This window comes from Danio rerio, chromosome 9 (genome assembly GCF_052040795.2).
Source record: "Danio rerio strain M-AB ecotype USA chromosome 9, GRCz13ab, whole genome shotgun sequence".
Classification (NCBI taxonomy): domain Eukaryota; kingdom Metazoa; phylum Chordata; class Actinopteri; order Cypriniformes; family Danionidae; genus Danio; species Danio rerio.
Window position 1 is genome coordinate 24,040,390 of NC_141029.1, and position 14,366 is coordinate 24,054,755.

General features: G+C 37.7%; 2 protein-coding genes and 1 long non-coding RNA gene across 3 annotated transcripts in view; all 3 read right to left on the reverse strand.

The window, feature by feature from the left end:
- LOC147842349 (uncharacterized) overlaps positions 1–14,366 on the reverse strand; it is a 736,864-nt gene that overhangs the window by 374,489 nt on the left and 348,009 nt on the right. The gene's annotated exons all lie outside the window — the stretch shown is intronic.
- On the reverse strand, positions 4,007–4,837 carry crygm2d15 (crystallin, gamma M2d15). The gene is given in 3 exon segments (NM_001002582.2): positions 4,007–4,314; positions 4,396–4,638; positions 4,766–4,837. Coding segments are annotated over 3 exon segments (528 nt in total). The 5' UTR covers positions 4,778–4,837; the 3' UTR covers positions 4,007–4,041.
- crygm2d18 (crystallin, gamma M2d18) lies at positions 9,558–10,395 on the reverse strand. Its single transcript, NM_001002142.2, is given in 3 exon segments — positions 9,558–9,868; positions 9,979–10,221; positions 10,322–10,395. Coding segments are annotated over 3 exon segments (528 nt in total). The 5' UTR covers positions 10,334–10,395; the 3' UTR covers positions 9,558–9,595.

Genomic DNA, 14,366 nt, shown 5'->3' on the forward strand with positions numbered 1-14,366 from the left:
AAACACCCTTAATGTGTTTATTCCTTTATTAAGATGTTCATGGTAATGTTTACTTTCACCGTTTCATTTAGGGAAACTCCTGATGTAAATAAGTGATATCTCTGAACTTTAATAATAGATCTAAATAAAATGCAGCGCTTCCCACCTTCAGTCGCAATGACTTCTGGGACTTCCAGAGCGAGTTCGATGCTCAAGTCTGCATCGTTGCGTCCTCGATATCAAGATCACATCCAGGAAGTTTCACGCGTCCTCCGTACTTGCGGTCTTGAGTATTGGAACTGAACTTGGGAACTGATGATGACGTTGCACGAAAACACGAGGACGCAAGACTGCTGAAGAACGCATATTGAGAAACAAAAAAATACAATGTTTGATAACTTTGTTTGCTAGTGTAATTCCTACTGCAGGGAGAACTGTAGACTGTTTATGTTATGTATATGTAAGTGGAAATACCAGTCAAATCTAAATTTCTGAGAATTCTTTTGTTATTTTGTTGCAGTTTTCACCATAAATGCTAATAAGAAGAGTTACAGTAAACGATCAACCTTGCTACGACTCTGTCTTTATTGGCTATGGTTTAACTTGGTGTTTAGTCAGTCACAACACACTGCACGAGAGCACTACAGAGAACACAAAATGTCTTATTATGCACACGTGTGTGCTGCATGAGTAAGCATGTTGTCAGATCATGCTTATATTATTACCCTTTTCACAGACAACCGTGGCATATTTCATGAACTGTAAATGATTGTCCTGCTACTACTAAGGTGTATTTCGGCATTTGAGACCTAAATTAAGTCTCCTGTGATAAAAAAAAAAAAAAAACACTGATCGTTTGTAATTTATGACAACCGCGGTGCGTGGTGCTCTGATCACCGGTGTAGTGAACTCATCAAGGGTTAATGAGCAGCCGCAGCCTGAGCTGTGAGGGCGGAGTTGGTTTATCTCCATTTACAGAGTTATTTTATTTAAATACTTCATTATAAACAACAGACACGTACAGAAGGGCAGTTTGGGTGCTCGAACAACTGCCCTTTTTTCTCTCGGAGAGAAAGTTCTTCCTCATTTGCACACGGATCCCCCATCCGCAACACCCATGAAGCTTTTTGCTTTGCGATGAACCCGTGCCTCAATGGTTAACCAGATTAGTTAACAAGCACCAGTTTTGCCTTCAAAATCGTTTTTAACATGAACAACCAACTTTCTGTGATACTGTAATCGCCCTGTGTGTCATTCTACTGTGCTGCTGAGGAGTAAAGGATGTTTGCAGCACAGAATGATAACGCATGTCACTCAAAGATTGTGTAAAAGTCACATGAAATCCGACATATGTCACACTGCTGTCGCATTGCAAAACATCAGGGGCCTCATGTACGAAGACTTGCGTGGAAATCATACTAAAACATTGCGTACGCAGAAAAAAATTCAGATGTATGAAACACTGCGTACGCCGAATCTCACGCATATTCTTTTGTACATCCGAATGAACGTGAAACTGAGCGCAACATGCACGAGCACAAAACCCCTCCCTGCCTCCTCCCCCGTATGAATATGCTAATGACTATGCTAATGGCAAAACCCAACGAAAAAGCAATGACAAAATCAAGCAAAAAGAGAAACTTTGAACAGAATTTGAATTGGAGGTGCTGCTTTCGGAGGTAGACCGGAGAAAAGCGGTGTTATTTGCAAGTTTGTTCTCTGGAATTAACAACAAAAGAAAAAAATAGAGTGGGAGAGTTTAGCTGATGCGGTTAACACAGTTGGGTCTGAACATCGCACTGAGTGCAGCCCATTGGTTCTTTTCTTTACTGACATTGGGCTGGCCCAATCACAAACTCCTATTTTGGACTCTGTGTGAGCGTGCGTCGTCTGTGTGTATTTGTCAAAATAGTCGAGAGTCAGAGAGAAGAAACGCAAGGGAGGCGCAGAGAAATCACGGGAAAAACACCGGCGTTTCATTTAGCGATTCTGAAAAGTTCTCTGTTCATTATAGTACACGGCTAAAAGTGCAAATCACGTGACCACACACTCTCTGCCAAGACCTTCAGCCAGTAATTCAGCGGGTGAGCATAAATCCCAGGTGAGAGAGTATAGTGCATGTCAGACAGTTCATCTGCTGGATCTGATCTCACTATAGTTGTTAAACGTGATATTCATCTTGTTGTCTCTATCTAAAAACTCTTATGTCTTTTAAATCACTTGTTCTTAGTTAACTGTTTTGGCTGAGTGCAAAGATAAGCTAATATATTAATTTATGTAACCACATACACTGATTCTGCACATTGACTGATTGCTTACCTTTATTGTTTAATTTTAATGTTCGTTATACTGTTATAATGGCCATTATTGGTTATTAAAACTGATATTCTGCAAAAGAGACAGGGTAAAGTTCATTCTTTTCAATGGAAATGAAAGGAGACAGTTATATTTAAGCCCTGTTTTGTTATAAATATGCAGAGTGAAGATGATGCTCATATAAATATGCAGCTACATGAGGCTGTTTGGTGTCTGTTAATCATAATATCAAAATGAAACAAATTTGACTTATATTATGTTTTCATTGTTTTTTGATGAGGTGAATGAGGTTATAAAGTACACTGTTCCCTTTGAAGATTTACCCATGCATCAGCAGGCAGTTTTTGTTATGTTTATTATTAAAATAAAGGCTGAGTGAATAGTGTATTGAATAAGCTAAATTGGCTGTAGTGTATGAGTGTGTGTGTGAATGAGTGTGTATGGGTGATTTCCAATATTGGGTTGTGGCTGGAAAGGCATCTGCTGCATAAAACATGCTGGAATAGTTGGCAGTTCATTCCACTGAGGCAACCCCTGATAAATAAGGGACTTGTGTGAAGAAAAATAAATGAATGAATAGTGTATTTTTAGAACTCAACAAATATCTTTATGGACAGTATACAGAAATTAAATTGAGATTAAAGTTTGTATTTATTTATTTATTTCATATATATGGCTTTTGTGTTTTATAGAATATGAGTTGCTAAAAATATTGGACGTGCATAGATAGATAGCATTTTGATTGAATTTAGTGGGCCGCTCTGGCCCAAAATGCCAAGGCCGATTTTTTGCCCCAGTCCAGCCCTGTTGCAGTACCCATATCAGTTTCAGTGGTGCAGCTCGTAAGACGCATGTCAACATGTTTTGACACATTCGAGCATGAACTCGGTTCGAATCCAGCGTCTGATGAACTCTTTCTTCTTTTTTCCCCCGCTACATATCAGATTTTGCTTACTATTTATCACGAGAAAGACAAGTAGGAATCATTAATAAGTTTGTACATCATATTTTATTTGCAGATTTATTGAATGGAAATGTTTCTGATTCACGCATGCAAATTCATCTTCAGATAGTGTCTTTATAGCAATGTGCGAGCAGTAGATAGCTCAGATTGCATTGGGAAAACAGGCGACCGCTGCAAATTGTGCTTTAATGTTTAGCTGGTCAAATGTATGGTATGGAAACCTTATATACCTGCTAGATGAACCCGTCTCATACAGCTGCCATTGCAAGGCTCAGACACTTCGTAGAGAGGAATTTAACACAACTGCCTATAGGAGTCGCCAATGGAAATAAAACAGACATGTGCGTACGCCAGCCATAAAGCTGGCGTGGAGCTGCGCACACGTTCAGTTAATCTTTAGTAAATCCAAACGTGAGCGATTCTGAGTGTGAAACCTGGCATACGCAGCGTTGATACATGAGGCCCCAGATCTGTGTCTGATTTAAGACCACATATGAAAGTGGCACAGATCTGATCTGAAAAGATCAGATTTCATGCGGTTTGGGCTGTTCACACTGTCATCACTCGAGTCACATGAGGGGAAAAAATCAGATTCGTGCCACATTTGCCTGCAGTGTGAACGTAGCCTTTGATACTAATGCTAATTTTGTTTTCTTATTTCTGCAATTGTCTTCTTATTAAATTATCTTTTGACTGTTTTCTTTGATCTATGAGGTGCTGTTTGGAAAAATGACTTAAAACAAAGTCTTTAATGTTGTTTATACAATTTTATTCATATAACACTAGTACCAGGAGTGCATGATACGCCTCATGCTCATGAATCGCATGCCACCAAAATTGCTGAAGTTTCTGTACTCTCCAGGCCCGAAGTACCACATCCTGCCTCTGTAATTGGCATGCTCATACATGAGCCAGTGGCCGTCCATCACATGGCAGGACTGGCAGTGAGACATGCGGTAACGGTCCATGATGTTGTCACAGTCATCCATCATCTCATACATCTGACCCATGAAGTTGTCCCTCTCGTAGATCCTCATTCTGTAGGATCCCCTGTACTGTAATGGAAGGAAACGTCAGTGGCAGGATTTAACATATCGTATAATATGTACATTTTTTTAAAGTGGTATTGAGCTTACCATGGGGATCATACGGCAGGACCTGATGCAGTTGTTCATTCCAAACATAGACATGTAATCAGCATAGTCACCCCTCCTAAAGAAATATCCACTTCCCATGTAGTTGGGATGATCATACATCATCCAGCAGCCGCTTTCCACTCTGCAGGAATGACAGCGGCTCATGTAGGAGGAGAAGTCACCACAGTCGCCCATGCACTCATAAGAGCGACCCTGGAAGTTCCTGTCCTCGTAGAAGACGACCTGAAAATTCCAAGATTATCTTTTAAGTTTTTTTTTTAGAGTCCAAATTAAATTTTTGAATGATATAGTTATTAAGCTCAGAAATGTGTGGAAATGGTGTGGAAATGATTACTGCATTGAAGTATACCTTGCCCATCATGGTTGGTGTTGACTGATGTTCAGTGTTTCAAAGGAGAAACTGAAGCTGATTCTGGTTGTTGACTGACTGCTGTCACCAGTACATATATACTAGACCAAGACTAAAGACTACACAGCCAATTGTTAGTTAAATCCTGACCATGCAGGTTGGCATAGAGACCATTCAATTGAAGCGTAACATCCAGATCTTAGTGTTCACATTGTTAGGACTGTAGAATTTCTGAAGTGTGTGTAGATAAATTTAAAGAAAATTAAAAATACTAAAGATCTGTACAATTTTGTTGTGTCATATTTTGTTTATTTGGATTTAGAACAACAAGAAAAACATTATTCAAACAATGTCAGTTGCCAGGTAGCCTAAAGCAGTTTACAAATTAAACACACTTTCTTGGTTAAATGTTTGCTAAAACTATATTTTAATGTATTATCAAAATAATAATACAATAATAATAATAACAACAAATATTATTTTTAAAATTGTACAAATTATCTTCTATTCATCAAGATCATTCATTTTATCCAATATCAAGAGTTTAGATCTATTTTACAATTTAAAATACGCAGAATATAAAAACAGAACAGAACATAAAACATATATTTACTACTCAAAAACTCTGTCAAAGATGTGTAAATACTGATCGTTTGATCAACAATTTACTCAGGTTTTAAGCAGCTGATTCCCAACAAAAACTCTCCCAGATCACGTTTTTATGTCATTGTATCTTATTTTAACATAACAAAAGTAGGTTGATAACGCTTTAGTTTTGGTCACAAATCATGTTATTAACTACTGGCATATTACCTGCATATTATTATGACATTAGCTGTTCATTCGTAGTTATAAAGTATGATCCCTAACCATAACCAATACCTAAACCCAGCCACTACCTTACTAATTATGAAAAAGCAGCTAATTGATTATTAAGCTAAGGGTTTGTTAACACCATCAATTGTAACCAAAAGTATTACCAATGGGTTTTATCTAAGGGTGTCATTTTGTTGATTTTTTTTTGTCTTGTCATTGATAGTTTATATTGTTCATGCAGACTGATTTCAAAATGCAGAAAGTGCAAGTGAGTAGTGAGTATTACGCTGTTAAAAAACTGATGCATTTACATGGAATTTATGGATGTGTGTAAACATAACATTCTGTAGTGACTCTAGTTATTGCCCAGCAGGCACACACTGTCATAAGATGTTAATATTAGGTTCCATTTAGGTTGTAATGTCAGGTGAACAAAATTCAATGTCTAGCCAGCGTCTAAGTACAATGTTATTTTGATGTCCAATAATGATGTCAAAGTATTTAGAAAGTGACCAAAATCCAAAGTCATATTGAAATCAAATACTGACATTTATTTATCAGGCATCCAACGTTTGATAAATGTCAATAGTAGTAACATCCACACAATGTCAAGCTGTAACATCATTAGACGTTTATAATTGGGGCGTTGACATTGGCCTGACATTGAGTTCTGACGTCAACATGATTTTCATTTCCAAACAAAATGCAATGTCCCCTTGACATCAGGGTACAGTGTCAATCTGACGTCATATTGAAGTCTTGTGCCTGCTGAGTGTTTAAAGCCATTTTAGTTTTTATACAGTAAACATCCATCATCTTCTCATCAGTGACATGCATGTAAACAGCCAATGTTAGTAAAGACTTATGTCAATGTTAGCAAAGACAATGTTAGCTGCAGTTAAAAATCATCCATGTCTTGAGGTAGTTTATTATGATGTGATTTACCTTCTATGTGCGATTTGATTAGACTCGCAGGACTGATTTTTCTAATCCCCATAGACAAGAAAAAATAAAGAAGTGACTGCAGGTTGAGAGAAAATAGTGGAGTAAAAGTACCGATACTGCACTAAAAAAGTACTCAAAGGTAAGTTAAAGAACACATTTGTAAAACTACTCAGTAAATTACAACTCCTGAGAAAAACTACTCAAAACAGTAATTTGAGTATTTGTAATTAGTTACTTTACACCACTGTTTATACGTCTACACACCCTTCCTGTAATCTTCAGTAGGCAAGTGACCATCAGTGGGATGCAATGTGGAATTTGTCGGCCATTTGCTAATAAAACAAGGAGCAGCAAAGACTATTATGTATGGGACTTTGTAAAATTTGTCAGTAACTGTTACAGTTCATATGGACCAGTTTCTACTTCCTCTGGATCATAACATTTAAGTCTCATTGATAATGTTTCCTCGTTTTTTGTAGTTTGCAAAATATGTTTTTAATTGTGTGTTATAAGTTGTAATTGCCCCGCAGGGCTTGAAATCACTTATCTGCCATAGATCAGTGCTTGTACTGTATCTCTCATATTAATCTGTATGCGGCTATTCACATATTGCATTCAAACCCACATTGAAAATGCAATGCGTACTTCTTCTTTTACTTAGATAAATGCATTTCTGAACTTGCGATCATCTGCCATTTGTCTTTGTTATGATTAGGGTTAGGTTTAAGAGTAGAGAAATATGCTGGTGTTTAACTGCATTGCTTTATTGCATTCCTGCACTGGGCTTGAACATACCTTCTGCAACTTCATAGCCATGGTTGACATTTCTCTCCATTTCGTGCTGAACACAGTCAACCAATCACAACAGACTGGGTCATTTTTCCAAACAGTGCAGATTAGTTTCGCGTGAAGGAGGCGTCGAAGAACAAACGAAACGCTGAACGAATCATATGGGAGTTGTTGGAATAATTAAGCAAAAATAAATGCATATTTTAAGACAATGAAAGTGTTTTGTGACATTGCATGCATATCAGCCTGTTGTTGGAGACCCCCAAAACCAAAATGTGACCTTTTATTATGCAAAATAGGGTCTCTTTAAGGTCCTTCTCCTCAAAACTGATTTCTCAGTTTGACTAACGGCTCACTCCAGCGACAGTCCTGACTGTCATTTCCATAAATCATGTTGCAATTGTATTCCTCAATACTCAACATAAAACATGATCTCTAAAAAATGGAGTTATCTCTTTCTGCAAATAAACTCTTTATATACATCCTGCTGCTGCCGTATATACTGGATTATCATTAAAGATTTGTGTCTCATATACTGTATTGTGCCATTTTGACATATCTTTATTTACTGTACAGTGCACCTGCAGATCAGCAACTGACATTTGAAACAGCCAGTTTCAAAACAGTATACTCATTCTTACAAGAGTTTTTTCAGTTCTTCCTTAACTGGAAGAGTCTTTGCTTACCCTCTTAGTGAACATCAGCACACTGTCTTTAAGTGTTTTATATTTCCACTGCATTATATGCCCTTACTATATCATTTATCATCATATTAAGGTCTACAGACAATTTCATGGACTTTATGGTTTGTTAAGACATTAGTGATGGCTAGGCCCACACAGAATCTGCGCGCGCAGAATTCCGCAGTTTTTCCGCAGAATTCCGCAGATTTCTGCAGATTTTTAGCCCATCCTTAATTCTGTTTATTTGCTTGAGTAAATGTGTAAATGTAAAAATTCAGTTTTTATTCAGTAATTTATTACTTTTTATTTAATATATTAAGGTTTTAGTTATGATTCTCCGCTATATACTCCCAAATAATTCTGCAGAAATCCACAGATTTTTACCAAAATTCTCAGCAGAAATAGCAAAAAACATCCGCAGATTCCGTCTGGCCCTGGTGATGGCCAATTTGCAAACAAATCATTCTTTTTACCTGGATCTTCTAAGTGAACCAGTCAAACCAGTTCACCAAATCAAACTGAATTGTTTGAAATGATTTGCATCTCCAGTAGGCACTTAATGAGCATAACTGATTAAGCTGCAATGTGGCTAAACCAATGTCTTAAATGAAAGGAGCTGATAGTGTATTTCATAACAGAAAACTTGATTATTCCTTTAAACCAAGCAACTTAGCAGTACTTCAAGTGCATTTGCTTAGGTTGAATTGTTCTCTGATAGCATTCAAAATGTTAAAAAAAATATCCAAAAGCTGTTTTATATGCTCATTTATTACTCCTTAAAATACAGCTAGAATCCAAAGGTCCATGATTGACCGTATCTGGTTCGCTGGTTTGAGCCTCGGCTCAGTTGACGTTTCTGTGTGGAGTTTGCATGTTCTCCCTGCATTCGCATGGGTTTCCCCCGGGTGCTCCGGTTTCCACCACAGTCCAAAGACATGCAGTACAGGTGAAATGGGTAGGCTAAATTTCCGTAGTGTATGAGTAGGAATGAGTGTAAATGTGTGTGTGGATGATCCCCAGAGACGGGTTGCGGCTGGAAGGGTGTCCGCTACGTAAAAACTTGCTGGATAAGTTGGTGGTTCATTCCGCTGTGGCGACCCCGGATTAATAAAGTGACTAAGCCGACAAGAAAATGAATTAATTGAATGTTATAAAACATATGCCTTTAGAATGGAGATTAACAAATGTTTAATCTGTAAATCTTGCATTTTGCGTTCTGAAGTGATTTTGAACAGGTCTTGTGCTATCTTTGCTCAGAACTCATAGTAAACAATTTGGGGTTTGCGTTTTCAAAAAAAAGTCTCACTTTCATAGTAAGTTAAATATAAGTGTAAAAATAGCTAAAGGAGGGAAACTATCCTTGTTTTTTCACTAGAAGACGTTTGGCTGATCAATTGCAGCCTGAGACATGCATATTATTGATCTACATATTAATCTGTGTTCTCTTGATAATAGGGCTGCTTGTCAGGTGTGGATGAATGACCTAAAGTAGGCATACATGCAAATGATGAGGACATAATTCATTATGTGCTGTTTGGAAAATTACTTTCAAGACTATCTTTAATTTTGAATACACATGAATTTATTTATAAAAAACCTAGTACCAGGAGTGCATGATACGTCTCATGCTCATGAACCTCATGCCACCAAAATTGCTGAAGTTCCTGTATTCTCCAGGCCCGAAGTACCACATCCTGCCTCTGTAGTTGGCATGCTCATACATGAGCCAGTGGCCGTCCATCACATGGCAGGACTGGCAGTGAGACATGCGGTAACGGTCCATGATGTTGTCACAGTCATCCATCATCTCGTACATCTGACCCATGAAGTTGTCCCTCTCATAGATCCTCATTCTGTAGGATCCCCTGTACTATAGTGAAAGAAAAGCCAATGCCATGGTTTAAAATATGACAGATTTAAATTAAATGTAATTTCAAATTTAATATAATTAAACTTTTGTGGTAGTGATTTTGAGCTCACCATAGGGATCATACGACAAGACCTGATGCAGTTGTTCATTCCAAACATAGACATGTAATCAGCATACTCTCCCCTCCTGAAGAAATATCCACTTCCCATGTAGTTGGGCTGATCGTACATCATCCAGCAGCCGCTCTCCACTCTGCAAGAGTGACAGCGGCTCATGTAGGAGGAGAAGTCACCACAGTCTCCCATACACTCATAAGAGCGACCCTGGAAGTTCCTGTCCTCGTAGAAGACGACCTGAAAATCCATAGTAAAGCTTTTAGTGATTTAAATGTATTCTATGTTTTTCTATTGATTTAAGCTAAACTTTCTAAATGCTAGATGGAATAATGTTTACCTTGCCCATCATGTTTGCGGTGGCTGATCCTCAGTGGTTCCACAAAGGGGAAGCTGAAGCTGATTCTGGTTGTTGACTGACTGCTGTCAACCATACCTTTATACTAGACCAAGACTAAAGACTACACAGAGCCTATTGTTGGTCAAATCCTGACTGTGCAAGTTGGCATAGAGGCTGCTAGTATGCATAGTATCTGCATCTTAGTACTTTGTTAGGAATTTCTTCTAATCTTTCTTTTTTCTTTGTGATTTCTTTTTAATACCCCTTTTAGCAAGATGTTCTGTAACTTTTTGGTGTCCCCAGGAAGAGGAAATAAAAAACCAAACAGGTAATTTATTATACCAAGTTGAAAATCAGTGCTAATAGAATTCCCTTTAACTTTTGGGTGCTTGGATTCTGTGTATGTGCCTTTAAATAAGGCGGTTTTCCCTACCCTTTTGAGGGATGTAAACAAAAACATTAGTCTTAACGTATTTCCAGTCTTACATTTTTAATTTCCATAGCTCCCGAGAATTCCAAAGGGTCTACATATTGATAAATAATATTACGACAGCTGTTTTAACATTTAACATTTAGATATGATTGAATTGCCTCTTGTTACAGTTATTGAAATAGTTGACAACAAGCAGGAAATGTTTATAGGTCAATGACATGACCACATGTCAGTTTCTGATACCTAGATGTTCAGGTAGTTGACCTTAAGGTTAGCAAGTTAGCCTTCACAAAATTTACTTTTTACAGTTTTTAATAAACAGGATGAATACAGAAACTGATGGCAAAAATAGCCGTGTTCAGTCTCATGTTAATAAACTGAAACCAGAATTGGCCAAAATAGCGAAAGGTACCAAAATAGCGAACTGTACAATACCTTTTTTGGCACTCTTTCACCAGGTTCACTATTTACCAAGTTCAAAATTACAGCTGTATCGAAAAGGTGGAGCTAGACATGCTGCTGATCACTTGGTTTATAGAGAATTATGTGCAATCCTGTGAATAACACACAACAAGCCAGCAGAACAATAGCCACCTTTCCACAATCGCGCCTATAATGAGCGAGCCAGGGCGAGCCAAGGCCAGTCGCGTTTCCACTGTCACTTCCAGGGCCTTATCGGGCCAAAGCGTGGCTTTCTCGGGGCCAGCAGCCGGCCTTTTTCGGCCCGCCGAATACCTTGGGCCAAAGAGAGCCAGCTGGGGCTTTGGGGTTGAGTGAAAGGAGAGGCGGAGACAGTTTTCTGATCGCACAAGAGTACATCCGCCAAACAAACAAATAAATAAATAAGGGGAAAAAAAAAACATCTAGGCTGGGGTCTTTTTGCGTTTGATCATCCTTATGTTTCCCTAAATAATGAATTTTTAATTTATAAGTGACATTCTTTGCTGCGTCCTCCTCTATGTTTTAATAACGCATAATAATCTTTACACCATATTAAAGACACAGCAGACAGTAAAGGTTGTCGAGAGTTTTTGTAAAGTTTAAAAGGTGTGTTTGTGCGCGTTTAGATACCTGTATGTGTGTGTGAAACTGAGCAAAAAAGCTCTCCCTTCACAGCTCTGTTGATGTCGTGAGCGGCTTCTTTCTTTTTTTTTATTTTGAAGATAATACACAAAATATGAACACAACAGAAAGACACAACTTAGTGTCATATCTTGATAAAATAGCCTAATCTATATTAAAATTATTTAAATTACAAATGTAGATTATAATAATATCACATAAAATAAACAAACCAATATAAAACAAATAAAAGCTAGCTATAATAATTCAGGTATATATAAAACAAAAATTAAACAATTTTTAAACCATATTAAATTTTCATTTTACAAAAGCCTATCTGAAAAAAAAAGATTTTAGATCTTTTCTTAAAACAATAAACACTGGAGGAGGTTTAAAATATTATTTATAAAGTATTTGAATACGATGATATTAATCAATCATGTCACGCAGTCCTGTCTGCGCAGCGCCACTTTACAAATGCATCGGGGAAAACTGCAAAAGTAAAAATGTGTTTTATGTCCTCAAACAAGTGTTTATGTGTTTATGTGAGGTGGTAACATTTAAAGATGAAATTTTAAATACATGTAGAGCTTTATTAGTAAAAACCTGCTGAGCGCAACGAAATAGGCTATATTACTATAAGCTATATGAATATGAATAGGCTATATGACTTGCTCTTATGTGCTAAAATACTTAACACTTTCCTTAAGATAACAGAATAATATCCAACATCCTTAAAAAAAGGGCAATCACCTATTAAGTGTCATATAGCCTAGGAAAGATTTACGTTTCAGGTCTCTCCGGAGCATTTGGGCTGAATGTTTGACAGCGTCTAAATGAGGATGTTTTAAAATACATTTTCTACCAAGTTATTAATGGAGAATTTCTGACGTGTATATTATGGATGGGTGCGCTGCTCTCACTGCGCTGGGTCCCTCCGTTAGGGGCAAGCAAGACCACTCGATCCACGATGCCAACAGTCGGTCGGCAAGTATGTGCATGTGCATATAGACATACAACATAATGCTGTACAGTAACGTGTCGTTTGTTTGTTTCGGTTGTCTTCATTTTAATGGTTTTGTGATGATGTGATGGTGTGCTTTATCTGCCTGATTCCAGCTGAAGTGGGCGGGTTGTGTGACGTTTGATTCGGGGGTCGTTCTGGGGGCGGGGTTTGCGTGACGCGCTGCGAGTTACTAGCCTGACAGTGGAAACGAGACATGATTTCAGCCTCACTACTCAACCTTTCAGGCGATTGGCCCGGCCTGGCCCAATAAAAGCCCTGGCTCGCACTGGCCCAATAGTGGAAATGCGACTAATGACTCCGTTTACATGGACGTGAGTAATCAAATTATTTGCCTTTATTTTAATTAGACAATTACTTGATTAAGGTGTTTACATGAATTACGTTTTCAATGTTCCTTTCATGACCCCGTCGTAGATGTTATAGTTTATAAGTCGATTAACGTCATTACGTCCCCACGCTATTCACGTTTTCTCCACAGTTTCATGCAATTTCAAGTGTTTCACTTTTATTTTGTTGACTTTAACTGCAGTATAGCTCTTTCACTTTCATTCATGAACATTTCATGCATGCCCCCCATGACAAACAAGATATTTGATACTGCCTGCCGTATGGCAAAAAAACCCTCTGCATTTCACAATGCAGGCGTCTGTGGTCAATCTCAGTAGGTGCATAGAATAGTGTCAAAGTGTAATAGTTTAATTAAGGTGTTTACATGTCTGTACAGCTTTTGCTGTTTAGTTCGATTATCACCTTAATTGTATTAAATTTATTAAAAATGGTTGTTTACATGGTAGACTCTTTTTCAGAGTATTGTCTTAATCATATTAAATTCGGATAAATGGTGTCCATCTAAACATGCTTATTGATATAAAGAGCAATTTTTGAATACACAGCAGAGTTATGACAACCATAACACAATGACGGCATGCGCCAATAAACAATGCTCAAACAAGGCTTGTCGTTTTCTTTTAGCAGCACTTGCCAAGCAAGGACATGATCTGCTTAATGTCCTTCATTGTTTTTTACATGGCAGTTCACCTCGTCAACTAAATGCACATAAACTTGCTTGACAATTCTCAAAAAGCAAGCGGGATTTTTATTTACTTTTGTGTATTTGCTCTAAATGCTCCTGCTGTCTTCTGTGCCTGGACTTCAGTTTTATTTGCTACATTTAAAAAGCCTGTTTTCTTTGAGCAGGTAAAATTCTTGGCACAGTTTACGTCTGACTGCTTGTATTAAAGGAAAATTTGTATTCTTGTGTTGTGAAGTAAAATAAAAAAATGGCAAATGATGTATGAAAGGCATCGTCTATGCACTGTGATGCACTGAGATATGGAGTTTAACCGAATCGTTGATGTGTTAAATGTAAGTAAACCGTGAGACCAGTGTCTCATTTCGTCTCCTGTAGTGTGCCAGAGAACATGCCAACCAATGTCTGCCCATTCCCAATGTGTGTTTCACATTGCCATTCCATAAAGTCAAGCATGTTAAATTTTTTCCCTCATGTTCCAAAATGAGTCGTG